The 15,927-nt window shown below is 43.0% G+C and overlaps 1 protein-coding gene and 1 pseudogene across 1 annotated transcript in view; both read right to left on the minus strand.

The window, feature by feature from the left end:
- HYDIN (HYDIN axonemal central pair apparatus protein) overlaps positions 1 to 15,927 on the minus strand; it is a 404,418-nt gene that overhangs the window by 7,314 nt on the left and 381,177 nt on the right. The window contains exons 82-84 of the mRNA XM_036274275.1: positions 15,131 to 15,343; positions 13,807 to 13,970; positions 12,806 to 12,956 (exon numbers count right to left, since the gene is read on the minus strand). Coding sequence (XP_036130168.1) covers positions 12,806 to 12,956; positions 13,807 to 13,970; positions 15,131 to 15,343 — 528 coding nt within the window. The remainder of the gene's footprint in view (positions 1 to 12,805; positions 12,957 to 13,806; positions 13,971 to 15,130; positions 15,344 to 15,927) is intronic.
- Positions 7,660 to 8,021, minus strand: LOC118638439 (annotated as a pseudogene).

Raw genomic sequence — 15,927 nt, forward strand, 5'->3', positions numbered from 1 at the left:
AGGTTCATCAAGCTGGATGCTAAATATTGGAAGTGGAGCAGATTTAATTTCCTGGATTACCTGATCAAGAATATCAGCAGACATGTCATCTATTTTTCTGCAGACAGCATTGTTAGATAAGGAAATTGCACTTAATTTCATAACAAATTCATCTCTGATCATAACTTGAACAATGTCTTTGGCCGCTGGCAACAGTAAATCCTCAGCAATGGTGTGAGGGTTCATAGCTCTGGCAATTCTGAGTGCCACCAAATATGAAAATTCAATGGCTGCTACGTTTTGTTTGTGGTACTTGCCACCAGTGTCAAGTCTGGCTTTCTTGAATCCATCAGCTTTGCTTCTAAAATAGTTGGTATCCTTGCCGGCAAAGCTCCGATGCTTGCTATCAAAATGACATTTTAGTTTGTTCAGCTTCATAGATTTGGCTAATAGAACTTCACAACAAATAACCCATTGCGGTTTCTCAATTCCTGCTGGTAAAACGATACTGTAAAAAGTCCTCACTATATTTTCTTTTCTTTTCTTTTTTTTTATCCTCACCCGAGGACATTTTTCCATTTTTTGTTCGGTAGAGTGGGAGAGAGAGGAAGAGAGAGAAAGAGAGAAACATCGACATGAAAGGGACACATTGAGTGGCTGCCACCCTCACGACCAACCAGGACCAGGGACAAACTACAACCGAGGTACGCGCCCTTAGCAGGAACCAAACCTGGGTCTTTCTGGACCGCAGGCCGATGCTCTAACCACTGAGCAAAACCGGCCAAGGCTATTTTCTTTTCTTAACTTTCTTCTCTACATGATCCATTGTCATGGGATAGTTTGCTAATGAAAATAATATATAACAATAGCTTTAACAATACAAAAGATGATACATAGCAAAGTTTAGTCAATACAGTTCATTAAAGTTTCCTATGATTTACCATTCTGTGTTTTCTTTTTATATACCTGTTACTATCACAAGGGGGCAGTATTCACATCAACCACAGCTGAATATAAAAAGACTGATCAGCATCCAGATTAAGTTCCCATGGTACAGATATATATATATTTTTTTGCAGTGGTTGATGATTTTACAGTACATGATTTTACATTTACCCAGTAGTTATAATTCATGAAGTGTCATTTTACCTCCAATACTGCTGCTTTCAACATAGTAGCTGCTTTTAACAGAGTAGCTGCTTTCTACATAGCTGCTCTCTACACATGTGTGACTGGTCCCCATAAGTACATTATGGCGCCAACCCTGTCACATACACCTATACGGGGTATATGTGATGGGGTTGATGCAGTGATGTCATAATGCCAGTACTCAGATGTGGGCGTATCTGTATGTGGGCAGACCTGCCTGGAGACGGATAGAGGAGTGGTGTCTCGGTTCCTAAGACCATCGGAAATATGTGTTTTCCGATGGTCTTAGGTGACCCCTGTGAAAGGGTCGTTCAACCCCCAAAGGGGTTGTGACCCACAGGTTGAGAACCACTGTATTAGACCATCTTATATTTTCTTACAGGTTCCTGAGGCTCTAGTTGTTTTTCCTCAATTGCTTTTCCTTTCTGTTTTTCGGATTGGAAACTTTCTATTGATTTGTTTTAAGTTCAATGAACATCCTTACGTCTCTAATCAGCTGTTAAGCACATCCAAGGACTTTTTAATTTCAGTTTGTTGTACTTTTCAGTTCTAGAATATCCACTTGGTTCTTTTTAATAGTTTCTATTTCTCTTCTGAGATTCCTTTTTTGTCCACTCATTAAGACCATCTTTTATTTAATTATATAAAATATTTTCTTTTAGTTCTTGAACATATTTATAATAATTTCTTTGAAGTCTTTGTCTGCTAAATCCAATATCTGGTCCATTTTGGAATCAGTTTCCATTGACTACTTTTTTCTTAACTGTGGGTCACATTTTCCTGATTTTCCACAAGTCTAGTAATTTTTGCTTGTGTACTGCACACTGTTGATGATCATTGTAGAGATTCTGGATTCTGTCATCTTTCTTATAAGAGTGTTGATTTTATTCTAGGTGGTAGTTCAATCACTGACTAACACCTTAAACTTGTGTAGGTTTGGTTTTACGCTTTGTTAGAACAGATATGTGGAAAACTCAAGGTGTTTCTCAAGACCTTGGTGGGATTCAGTCTCCAAATTTTGTCCTCCTTGCTGATCTTGTAGGTGCCTAGTGTAGCAGGGGTGGAGAATGTTTGGCCCGTGGGCCATATAAGGCCTGTGAAATCAATATCAGCTAACATCACACACCTCACCAAGTTAGCCTAACCAAATATAGCAGGCAAATTTTTAAGTTGATAATTTTTATGGCCTGTGAATGATGTGATATATATCCAAATGGCCCTTGGAAGGAAAAAGGTTCCCCAACCCTGGTTTAAGGCTTTTTCAGGCTGGTCTATAAAAGGCCTTATCTTAAGGACATGGTCCTTCCTTCTGGCTTTTCTGGTATTTCAACTGGGCTCTCAGGGTTTTGTTAATGCAGTGTCTCCAGTCTGGCTGGGCCAGACCCCCAGTGTTCCCCAGCACTGATTAATATAGTGTACCTTTATTCCTTTATCATCCTAGTAGCAGCTACTCTCTGATAAATCTCATGTAGTCTCTTCTTGTGCATGTGAAGTCCAATCTTCAGCCAAGGACTTGGAGGGGAACTCCTATACATACTTTTGTACTCCCACTCCCTTCATATCCTGTTCTCTCCTCTCTGGTGCGTTTCCCTATAGAGACCAGCTGTTTCGACTGCACGAAATCTGATTTCTGCTTCTTTGGTTCACCCAGTCTGCTGTACTTTGTTCAAAGTGTATTGCAGTCAGGAAATTGTCCCTGGGCAGAGAGCCAGGACAATCATGGGGACTCATCTCATAAAGTTCCATCTCATGGATGAATTGCAGTATTGTACTATCTATTTTCCAATGACTGAGAAGACTTGCCTCAGAAATTCTTTTCAGTTTTATTTTATTTTATTTTTTATGGTGGGAGGACTAGTTACTCCATCATAACCAAAAGTACATTTGATTAAAACAATTTTTTTGTTGTTATTGTTGATTAAAAACATTTTTGTTGTTATCGTTAATTTTAATACATATTACTCTAAAGAGATTCTGTGATCTAGGTTCACTGTCATTTTTACTCAAAAGTTTTTACATATATATGTAAAAAAATATATATAAATATATATATATTTATTATTATTATTTTTTATCCTCACCAAGGACATTTTTTCATTTTTGTTCAGAGTGGGAGGGAGAGAGAGGAAGAGAGAGAGAGAGAGAGAAACATCGACGTGAAAGGGACACATCGAGTGGCTGCCTCCTGCACAACCTCAACTGGGGCCGGGGACGAACTGCAACCAAGGTACGTGCTCCTAGTGGGAACCAAACCTGGGTCCCTCCAGACCATGGGCTGATGCTCCAACCGCTGAGCCAAACCGGCCAGGGCTACACTTATATTTTAATACATATATTTATTTATATATTTCTGTTCACATCTACAATTTATGAATATCTATTTTCTCATACCTACCCTTCTCTATAAATGAGAAAATATCTCTTATTTCCCCATTTGCTTCTAACAGAAAGAGAACATTTTTCTTCATTGCCTTATTTTATTCCTCTCCTTGCTATTTCCTATCTTGGGTCACATGAAGTATTTCAGCTTGCTTTTCAACAATTATTTGAAATTACCTATCAATTTAGTTTAGATTCTTTGTTCATTATATCCTTGTACTTTCCTCTTGGATTCATTTACTTATTTTATTATTTTAAAAAAATCTTTATTGTTGAATGTATTACAGATGTTCCTCATTTTCCCCCCATTGACCCCCTCCACCCCACTCCCGCCCCCCTCCTGCCTTTTCCAACACTGTTGTCTGTGTCCATTGGTTATGCATATATGCATATAAGTTCTTTGGTTTATTTCTCCCCCCCAAACCCCCTTCCCTTTGAGGTTTGTCAGTCTAGCAACCAATTTGTACTTCTTAATCCCTTCACCTTTTTCACCCATTCCCCCATCCCCCCTCCCATCTGGTAACCAACAAAATGTTCTCTGTATCTATGAGAATGTTTCTGTTCTGCCTGTTCATTTTGTTTGTAGATTCAATTATTGATAGCTATGTATTCATTGCCATTTTATTTGTTCATATTTTTTATCTTTTTCTTCAAGAAGACCCTTCAACATTTCATATAATAATGGTTTGGTGGTGATGAACTCCTTTAGCTTTTCCTTGTCTGGGAAACTCTTTATATGGCCATCGATTCTAAATGACAGCTTTGCAGGATAGAGTAATCTTGGTTGTAGGTTCTTGCTTTTCATCACTCTGAATATTTCTTGCCACTGCCTTCTGGCCTACAAAGTTTCTTTTGAGAAAGCAGCTGACAGTCAAATGGGAACGCCCTTGTAGGTAACTAACTACTTTTCTCTTGCTGCTTTTTTTTTATCCTTACCTGAGGACACTTTTCCATTTTTTTGTTCAGGTAGAGTGGGAGGAGGAGGAGAGAGAGAGAAACATCGATGTGAAAGGGACACATTGAGTGGCTGCCACCCACACGACCAACCAGGGCCGGAGACAAACTGCAACCGAAGTACACGCCCTGAGTGGGAACCGAACCCGGATCTCTCTGGACCGCAGGCTGATGCTCTAACTGCTGAGCCAAACAGGCCAGGGTTCTTGCTGCTTCTAAGATTCTCTCTTTGTCTTGAACCTTTTGCATTTTGATGATGATGTGTCTTGGTTTGGGCCCCTTGGGGTTAATCTTGTTTGGGACTCTCTGTGCTTCCTGGACTTGTATGTCTGTTTCCTTCACCAATTTAGGGAAGTTTCCTGCCATTATTGTTTCAAATAGGTTTTTGATTTCTTGTTCCCGCTCTTCTCCTTCTGGCACCCCCAAGATGCAAATGTTGGCACGCTTGAAGTTGTCCCAGAGACTCCTTTCACTATTCTCATTTTTCTGGATTCTTTTTTCTTTTTTGCTGTTCTGATTGGGTGTTTTTTGCTTCCTTATATTCCAAATTGATGGTTTGCTTCTTGGCTTTACCTATACTCTACTATTGAATCTGTGTAAATTATTCTTTATTTCATTTAGTGCCTCCTTCATTTCTGACTGTGCATCCTTCATTTCTGACTGCTCCTTTTTTATGCTCTTGAGGCCCTCACTAAGTTCACTGAGGTTCCCACTAAGTTCACTGAGCATCCGTATAAGCAGTATTTTGAACTCAGCATCTGTTAGGTTGCTTATCTCCATTTCGCTTAGTTCTTTTCCTGGGGTTTTGTTCTGTTCTTTCATTTGGGACCTATTTCTTTGTCTCCTCATTTTGGCTACCTCCCATGTATTTGTTTCTATGTATTACATAACAAGAGGTATGGGGCTAGCTGAGACCAGGTGTTGCTTGTTTGAAAGAATTTAGGAAAACCTACAGCAGGATCCAAGACAGGCCAATCCTATAGTTAACCAACTGGCAACAGCTTGGGTGGGCCTAAAAGTTGGGTGGGGCGGGGCCTTGGGGAATCACCAGGGTGGGGCAAACAGTGTGAGCCAGGTTGCTGGAGTCCCAGATAAGGCATTTGTCTGCCGCCCCGGGAAGGGCTCACCAAAAGAACAAAGGCCTCTGACAGCATATCTGTCCCAGAGAAAGCTCCCTCTCCAGCCCTCGCTCCAGTGCCAAACAGCTCAGTTCTTCCCGGTATGTCTCTGGTGCCCCTGGAGCTGCCTCCCCTCCAAGCTTAGAGGGAGAGAGTCCCGTAAATCCATACGCGGGCCCTTGAAGGAGCTGCCTGGGGCTCCAGCCGCCTCAGCCTTCCTCAGCTTAAGTTCCCTCTGGTTTTTCCAGCCAGAAGTTATGGGGATTCTCTTCCTGGCACTGGAACCCTGCGCGGGGCACCTGGTGTGGGATGGGGACCCCTCAGTCCTCAGGGAGGACCTTCCCAGCCGGGGTGTCCCTCCTGATTTTTATCCACCACACGTGGGTGTGGGGCTAACCCTTCCGCTTCTGCCCCTCCGCCCCTCCTACCAGTCTGGATGTGGCTGCTGCTTTAATTCTGTAGTTGTAGGACTTCCATTCAGCTTGATTTCAGGTGGCTTTGAATGATGGTTGTTCTGTAGTTTAGTTGTAACTTTGATGTGGTTGTGGGAGGAGGCGATTCCGCGTTTACCTACGCCTCTATCTTGACCGAAAGTCTTATTTTATTTTTTAATCCTCACCTGAGGATATTTTTCTATTTATCTTCAGAGTGGGAGGAAGGAAGAGAGAGGGAGAGAGAGAGAAACATCCATGCAAGAGACACATTGACTAGCTGCCTCCCGCACAACCCCGACTAGGGCTGGGGATGAACCACAACCAAGGTACGTGCCCTTGACTGGGATTGAACCTGTGACTCATTGGTCCATGGGCCCACACTCTAACCACTGAGCACACCAGCCAGGGCCATTTACTTATTTTTCAAGTTATATTGATTTAAAAAGTTTTAATTTAGTAGTACTTCCTTCAGGGATTGTGTATTTGGATGGGTTACTTTGAGTCCTTGCATATTTAAAAATGTCTTTATTTTGCCCTCATAATAGTTTTAAGTTCTAGTTTGAAAATCATTCTAAGTAGTTTGAATAGCTTCCTCCATTGCTGCTTGTGTTCATTGTTGTCAGGAGAAACCAGATGCTATTGTGATTATTTCCTTTTATTTTCTCTCAAATAATTTAGGACTTTCTCTTTTATCCCAGTTTTCTGGAATTTTGTTCTCATGTATTTATTTATTTTTAATCCTCACCCGAGGACATTTTTTCCATTTTTTGTTCAGATAGAGCGGGAGGGAGAGAGAGGAAGAGAGAGAGAGAGAAACATCGACGTGAAGGTACACATCGAGTGGCTGCCACCCGCACGACCAACCAGGGCCAGGGACAAACTGCAACTGAAGTATGTGCCCCTAGCGGGAACCGAACCCGGGTCTCTCTGTACCACAGGCCGACGCTCCAACCGCTGAGCCAAACCGGCCAGGGCTGTTCTCATGTATTTAGATGTGAGTCTTTTCTTTCATTCAACCAGTTTGGCAAAATGGTTTCTTCAATTAGAAGACTTTCTTTCTCCAATAGCCCTGGAAATTTTTACTTTGTAGGGTATTTTCTTCCTTCTATTATATATATATATATATATTTTAATTTCAAGAGCTCATATTAGATGAATATTAGAACTTCTTGACTTATATTTTATGTCTTATATTTCCTGTCATTTTTTAGAAAACAGCTTTATTGAGATACAGTTCATATTCCATACAATTCACCCATTTAAAGTATACAGTTTAGTGGCTTTTAGTATATTCAAAAAGCACTTATCTCATTTGTAATTACACATTCATAGTCCAATGATTTGATTTAGAACATTTTCATCTTCCCTAAAAGAAACCCTGTACCCATTAACAGTCATTCCCCATTTCCTCCTAACACGCCCTCTCTAGACTTAGTCCCCACTAATCTACTTTCTGTTTCTATAGACTTGCCTATTCTGGACATTTCATATAAATAAAATCATATAATATGTGGCCATTTGTGACCGGCTATGTTCAATTAGTATGTATGCGTTCAGGGTCCATCTATGTGTTCCATGTATCAGTACTTCATTTCCATTTCTTTTTTTTTTTTTCAGCCAGTTTGTGCTTTATTGACCCATGATGCTCAGGCCTTGACCGCGTACTTCCACAGTGAGTATAGCCACTCCTTCCGCTGCTGCTTCTTGGTTTTCATGTTTTCTTCATGCTTGTTGAGCCAGCGGCTCATGGCACATGTTTTCTTGGGCCGCAGATCCAAGGGCTTGTACTTCTTGCCCTTGTAGAATTTCCTGAGGTTCTCTGAGTCTGCTTAATGACAGTAAGAACATGGGCAATAGCTTTGCGAACAACTCAGATCTTAGAAAATTTGGAAGCTGCACCTGTCACTTTGGCGACGCGCAGCTGGGACAGCTCCATCTTCAGGTCATCCAGCTGTTTGAGCAGCTCCTCCTTCTTGCCCTGAAGGTCTTGAGCCTTAATTTTGGCCATTACTGAACAAGCCGCCACTGCCGCCGCCTACTTGGAGAGAGAGTCCATTTCTTTTTATTGCCAAATAATCTTCCATTGCATTTATCCATTCATCAGTTGATGGACCTTTTAGTTGTTTCCATTTTTGGCTCTTATGCATAATGCAGCATAACATTTATGTACAGATTTTTTTGTGTGGACATATGTTGTTGTTTTTTTTTGAATTTTTTATCCTCACCCGAGGACATTTTTTCATATTTTGTTCAGATAGAGTGGGATGGGGAGAGAGAGAGAGAGAGAGAGAGAGAGAGAGAGAGAGAGAGAAACATCGACATGAAAGGGACACATCGAGTGGTTGCCACCAACACGACCCAACCAGGGCCGGGGACAAACTGCAACAGAGGTACATGCCCTTAGTGGGAACCGAACCCGGGTCTCTCCGGACCACAGGCCGATGCTCTAACCTCTGAGCCAAACTGGCCAGGGCTGGACATATGTTTTCATTTATCTTGGGTATATACCTAGGAGTGAAATGGCTGAATCATGATAACTCTATGTTTAAGTATTTGAAGAACTGCCAGACTGTTTCCAAAGTGACTGCACTATTTATAATCCCACAGCAAAGGATTCAATTTCACCACACCCTCACCAACACCTGTTATTATTTCCTTTCATCTTGCCATTTCTTTGTGCTCATGTGCTAAAGTCTGGTGATATTACTTAGTTCTATCTTCTAACTTACTACTAATTCTTCCTCAGAGCCCATTACACTATTCAGCTGTCCTCTCTGGTTTTCTTTCTTTCTTTTAAATGTTTTTATCGATTCTAGAGAGAGAGGAATGGAGAGGGAGAGAGAGAAAAACATCGATGTGAAAGAAAAATTGATCAGCTGCCTCCTGCACTCCCCTCACTGGGGATTGAGCCCACAACCTGGGCATGTGCCCCAACCAGGAATTGAACCAGAACCTTTCGATGCATGGGGTGACACTCAACCAACCAAGCTACACCAGCCAGGGTCTCTATAGTTTTCTATTCCAAATATCCTGTTTTTAATTTTCAGGGTTTCCAATTGATTCTCTTCCACAACAGCCTGTTCTTATTTCATGGGTATGATTACCTTCCTTTATTACCTTGAGGATATTTATAATATTCACTGAAAGTCTTTTTCTGTTTGTTTAAATACTTCTTATCTGAGGGGTTTATTCTTTGTTGAGCTGTTATTTCTATTTTATGGTGGCTTTCCCCCTTCAGATGTTTTGTGATTCCTTGATTTTAAGGTTTTCTGTTAGCTTGTTTATGAATGTGATCTGAGTGGAGCAGCCTACCTCAGTGATTGTAGGAGAGGAGATGACATGCTGCTGGGTAGGTTTTGCCAGTATCTCTTCTGGAAGGGGAGATGCATTCCTAGATTCTATTTTTTTTTATTTTTTATTCTCACCTGAGGACATTTTTCTATTTTTTGTTCAGGTAGAGTGGGAGGTGAGAGAGGAACAGAGAGAGAGAGAGAGAAACATCGATATGAAAGGAACACATCGAGTGGCTGCCACCCACACGACCGACCAGGGCCAGGGACAAACTGCAACCGAGGTACATGCCCTTAGCGGGAACCGAACCCGGGTCTCTCCGGACCGCAGGCCGACGCTCTAACTGCTGAGCCAAACCGGCCAGGGCCTATTTTTTTTTTTTTTTTTATTAGCAAATGCTTTTATCCATTTTGAGTTTATTCTTGTGCATGGTGTAAGTTGGTGTTCTAGCTTCATTTTTTTTGCAAGTAGCTGTCCAATTTTCCCAACACCATTTATTGAAGAGACTGTCTTGAATCCACTGTATGCTCTTGCCCCCTTTGTCAAATATTAATTGAGCATATTGTCTTAGGTCAATTTCTGGGTTCTCTATTCTGTTCCATTGATCTATCTGCCTGTTCTTGTGCCAGTACCAGGCTGTTTTGATTACAGTGGCTTTGTAGCATAACCTGAAATCTGGTAATGTGATCCCTCCTTCTTTGTTCTTCTTTTTTAAGATTGCTGTGGCTATTCGGGGTCTTTTTTGGTTCCATATAAACTTTTGGAGTGTTTGTTCTAGTTCTGTGATGTATGTTGTTGGTATTTTGATGGGGATTGCATTGAATCTATATATTGCTTTGGATAGTATGGACATTCTAATGATGTTAATTCTTCCAATCCATGAACAAGGTATATGCTTCCACTTTTTTGTATCTTCCTCTATTTCTTTTTTCAATGACCTGTAGTTTTCTGTGAAGAGTGTGTTTTTTTTTTACCCTGTCTTCTCAGTCACTGATTCGGTCTTCAGCTTCTTCTAATATACTATTAAACCCTTCTAAGGTATTTTATTTTATTTTTTTTAATCCTCATCCGAGGACATTTTTCCATCCCTTGCACAGACAGAGTGGGAGGGAGAGAGAGAGAGGGAAACATCGATGTGAAAGGGACACACCGAGTGGCTGCCACCTGCACGACCAACCAGGGCCGGGGACAAACTGCAACCGAGGTACATGCCCTTAGCGAGAACCGAACCCGGGTCTCTCCGGACCGCAGGTGGACGCTCTAACCGCTGAGCCAAACCGGCCAGGGCTAAAGTATTTTTAATAACAGCTATTTCATTCTTTATTTTCTCTTGATTTTTATGCATAGCTTCTACCTCATGTTTTAAGCTGAAGTAGTTCCCAGTGAGCTCTTCATAATTCTTATTAAGTTGCTTGTAGTTCCCACCAAATTGTTTGAGCACGCTTAAAATCATTGCTTTGAGTTCTTTATCTGACAAGTTGCTGTCTTCCATTTCCTGTAGTTCCTTTTCTGGTGATTCCTCTTTTTCTTTCCTTTGGGTGTTGTTTCTTTGTCTCCCCATTTTAGCTGTCTGGTAGCTCTAGACCTGCTGAGGGATGTTTGGATGAGTATGCAGCTCACTGTATATCAAATAAGGCTACTGTGCCTCCCAGACTGTTTTGTTGTGTGTTGCCTCTTGCCTGCTGTGGATCCTGGAGGATTGACTACTGGGGGCTGGTATTGGTGTGTCCTGGTAGGTGCTGCTGCTAGATCACATGGGCCCCTCTGGAGCTGTGTTCCCAGCTGGTTGCTGGTGCCACCTATAGCTGTATAGCTCAGGCCCTGTCGGAGCCACGTTCCCTGCCTGTACCATGGGCTGGTGGATCGCACAGTTCCTTTGGAGACCTGACTCCACACCTATCTTGTGGACAGCTGGGTCGCACAGGCCTTTCTGGTGCCTCAGCAACCTGCAGGTCTGGCGGGTAACTGGATCGCACAGTCCCTTTGGAGACCTGGCTCTAAGCTTATCTTGTGGGCAGTTGGGTTGCACAGGCCTCTGTAGTGCCCCCGCACCCTGCAGTTCCCACAGGCAGCTGGATCGCACTGGTCCCTCTCCCGCTTCCCACTGCTCTTTTGGGTAGCACAGGCCTCTGTGGAGGCCCAGGTCCCGCGGCTGGGGAGTGCTGCTGCCCTGTGGGGCTCAACTCCTGCTCAGGCTTTGCTGTAGTTGTTGGGGGTGGGTCTCAGCTGCTGGTCTGTGCCTCTGTTGCCTGGGGATGGATTCTGCTCCTGAGCCTCTGTTGTCGGGGGTATATCTCTGATGGGGCTGATACTATGGTGCATGGTGCTGGGCTTCTGGCTGTTTGTGGCTTCTGCAACCGGCACCTTGGCAGCTCTGCTACTGTGCACTGGTCTGTGTTGACACAGGGTGTCCACTGGTCTGATGGTGCCAGGTGCACTGCTGGGCTCAGGTTGCTGGGCCCTAGCCGCTCCTACTGCCTCCTCCCAGGGAAGATCCGGGATCTTCCAAAATGGTGGGACCTCCCCACAGCACAGGGAGAAGTGCCCCGAAGAGACGCTTACTGTGGTAGCTGGCTGCCCCGTCCACAGCACAGGAACTTTCTGCTCCGAGGTTCTGCACTGTTCGGGTTTGGTCGTCCACCTTCACGTCCACTCACACTCTCTCACACACTCACCCTCCCTCCGGTCCTGCCTGCTGCCATCTTCCTATACCTAGATTCTATTTTTTCACTTTAAAATCTTTCCCTAGGTAATTCCATTCTCTACATAGCTTTAAATACTATTTATAAATGGGTAATTCCCATATATTATCTTCAGCCCTGACCTCTCTTGTGAGCTACTGATCCTTATATGCTCCTTTTCTACAAAGCACTTACCTCATTTTGTAATAATATATTTGTTGTGTAATTATTTGATAAAGTCCATCTCCCTTCACTGGATTGAGTGTTCCATGAGAACAGGGACTGTGCCTATTTTTGATGATTGCTATATTACCAGCACCTAGTATGTGGCATATATGCTCAATAGATATTTATCGAACTAATGAATGAATTAGGAAAAAGAGCTGATATGTGAATGACCCTATGGTGTTCTGGAGTAGATGGCTCTGAGTTGAATCCTAGCTCTGGTATTATTAGCTATGTGTGCTGAGTGCTCAGCACAATGCTGGACACTCTTTAAGCACTCAGAAAATGGGATATTTTATTATTGTGATCTGGCATTTTCTGGTCTAATGTTACATATTGCATAAAGATTTTCGTGATTATGCTGCCTTGAAGGCTTGGCATGGGCCTACATGATGGCTGGCTGGCCTTGAAATCCAGTTTCATCTTAAAGGGGCTGGGAATCCTGAATGCCTTTGCCAGGTCACTCTAAGTGGTCAGCCCAACTGGATAAGGATAGGATGGCTGTGGAGGACATCTTCACTCCCTAACATCAGGACTGTCAACCTCAGGGTCAGACCTCCAGAGTTCCAGGGCAGTGCCTTTGACATATGGATACCTTTGCACTGTATAGTCCCTCCTTATGGGAATAGAAATTCAGCTTGTAGTCTTTCTTGGATCCAGATAGTATGTCAATGTAGTCAAGGCCTTTTAAGGTGACACTTATGTCTTGCTTCTCTGGTTTCAGCATTTCCACAATGACCCGGAATCTGGGCAAGCACAGGAGCACAAGAAGAGAGGATAGAGAAAATAAGATATTTGCCCAAAGAAAAGAAGGAAAGGTGCTATCTTTACTCTTGATTTTATGTAAAACACATGGGTCCAGGGTTCTAGTCTTCACTCTGTCACTAACAGTAACTACCATTTACTGACCACCTATTATGTGCCAGCAACTGAGTCAGTGCTCTGCATGTGTTCCAGGCATTTAACCCCTGTAATGTCTGCAGGAGGCACATATCATTACCATCTCCAGTTTACTAGTGAGGAAATGAGGCCAAGAGAAGGAAGATAACATGCTCTGGTAACATGACTAGTTATTGGATTTAAACTTAGATCTGGGCCTTTACCCACAATGCTAAGCAAATGGCCCAACCATTGGCTCCTTCACTATAAAAGAAGGGGGCTAGGCTGGTTGGCCTTAAGCTCCTCTAGTCCTTGCATTCTACTCTACTCCCACTGCAAGTTCAAGATCCAAGGGATGCCCTTCTCTGGCCAGTGGCTTAGTTAATTAGACTGAGCCCTCAATAATAACCATGATTATTGTTGTTATAATGGTAATAATAGTAATACTGGTAATAAATACCATTTATTGAGCACTTACTTTGTGCCAGGCATTGTTTTAGGAGATTTACAGGTAATCAGCCATTCATAGAGAGCACTGAGCAGGAGAATCTCTCTGGAGGCTTAGAGTTCAGGCAATGCCTGGCCACATCAAGGAACTTTGTCTTTGACCCTTGTAGACAATGCCCTCTAGAGGCCCTGATGAGGGGAAGGACCTGGCTAGACAGCAGAAGTCCTCCTTCTGTCTCCCCCACTCCCACCCCTTGTCTATTCCCTCACCTCTGGGGCTTGTTCAGCCAGTTGGTGATTGGCAGGAGCTCAGTGTAGGGTGTCTTACATGGTACTTCACGGTAGATATTGGCCACGGCTTTGGGGGGCTCGGAAGTTCCATGCAGTGCATACAGCCAGCCAGTCCCATCTGGCAGGGGGAAGAAGAGGGTGCCCTAAGGAGAGGGAGAAATGCAGTCAGAATGATGCAGAGGGGCTTTTTGAGGTACCTCTCAGGCATGATAGTCACACAGGATTAATGGAGACTCTGCAAATGAGCATAACACTTTTAGAAAGCAGCTGTTTCAAGAGTCATAAAAATATTCATGTGTTTGAACCAGAAATCACAGACAAGGGATCTCACTTTAGAAAAATCCCTCCAGGGGAAAAAGCTACATACATATACACACAGATATATTAGAGCCATTTATAGGAATATGGAAATTTGGAGATAACTTAAATATTCAACAACCGGGGGATGTTAAATAAATCATGGAACCTTCATTCAATGAAATGTCAGGCAATGATTAAAAATGATTATCATGAAAACTACCTAATTAAATAGAAAAATGCTCATGAGCCCTGGCCAGTTTTCTCAGTGGTTAGAGTGTCAGCCCACAGACCAAAGGGTCTCAGGTTTGATTCCCAGTCAAGAGTGTGTACCTGGGTTGCACGTTTGATCCCTGGCCCTGGTTGGGGTCGTGCAGGAGGCAGCTGATCGATGTGTCTCTCTCACATCGATGTTTCTCTCTCTCTTCCTCCTTCCCTCCCTTCCACTCTCTCTAAAAATCAATGGAAAAATATCCTTGGGTGAGGATTAACAAAAAGGAAGAAAGAAAGAAAGAAACATTTTCATTATATAATGTAAAGTGAAAATAAACAGAATGAAAATTGGGTATGTTATGATAGCAGTCAAGGCTGTAACTAAATAAGGATTGAAAGTGAAGACACTAGAGGATAGGGTCTTCTCTCTCTCTCTCTTTTTTTTATCTTCACCTGAGGACATTTTTGCATTCATCTTCAGATAGAGCAAGAAGGAGAGAGGGGGAAGAGAGAGAGAGAAACATTGATGTGAAGAGACACATCGAGTGGCTGCCACCCACACGACCCCAACCGGGGCCGGGGACAAACCGCAACCAAGGTACGTGCCCTTAGAGGGCACCGAGCCTGGACTCTGTGGTCTGAGGGCTGAAGCTCTAACTGCTGAGCCAAACTGGGCAGGGCAGGTCCCCTCTTGTTCTAACATTCTCTGAGCTACCATGCTCTGTCTCCTAACCTCTCTCACACAACTTCTCCCTCCAATCATGCCAGGAAACTGATGGGGTCCTCAGCCTACCTGATGCTTGCGGTTCTCCAAGTTCATGGTGCGGGGCTTGTAGGTAATCTCATAGGGCTTGTTTTGCTGATGGGGCTCTAGGGTGATGAACTCAGGCCCCTCCCAGTGCTCGCCCTCAAAGATGGGGTGCAGATTCCAGGTCTGGTTGGTGCGATTTGAAAGCAGGATGGTCTGCGTGTGCTTGGAGCGCACCTGGCAGTTGAAATTTACCACCTGGAAGAAAACAGGCACCTTACACACAGGCAGTGGAATTTACAGATCTGGAATTCAAAGCAAGGTTCAGATTGGAGATACATATTTGGGGTTGTCAGTTTCATAATTTTTTTTTAAGGCTAAAAAACTGGGTGAGATTATTAGGAAGTATTTTTTAAAAAAGAAGGAACTTAAGGACTACTTCCTGACTGTACACTCCAATTTTAAGAAAAATCAGAAGAGGAGAGAAGGACAGCTAATCAGATGGGAGGAGGACCAGGGAGGGTGATGTCCTGAAAGCCACATGTAGGAACTGTTTGAAGGAGGAGGTACTTGTTCAAGGTGTCAGATGCTACCAGCAGGTCAAGTAAGATGAGGGGAGAACACTGGCCACTGAATGTAGCAACATGGACCAATGTGGTATAGCTGTAAAGAGAGTCAAATAGATTAATGGAGAACAGAGTTCAGTAACAGACTCACACATATATGATCGACTGGGTTTTCACCAAAGTGCAAAGGCACTTCAGTGGAGAAAGGATAATCTTTTCAACAAATGTTGGAATAATTAGATATCCATATACAGAAAAAGAATTTTGATCCATATG

Source organism: Molossus molossus, unplaced genomic scaffold (genome assembly GCF_014108415.1).
Source record: "Molossus molossus isolate mMolMol1 unplaced genomic scaffold, mMolMol1.p scaffold_m16_p_21, whole genome shotgun sequence".
NCBI lineage: Eukaryota > Metazoa > Chordata > Mammalia > Chiroptera > Molossidae > Molossus > Molossus molossus.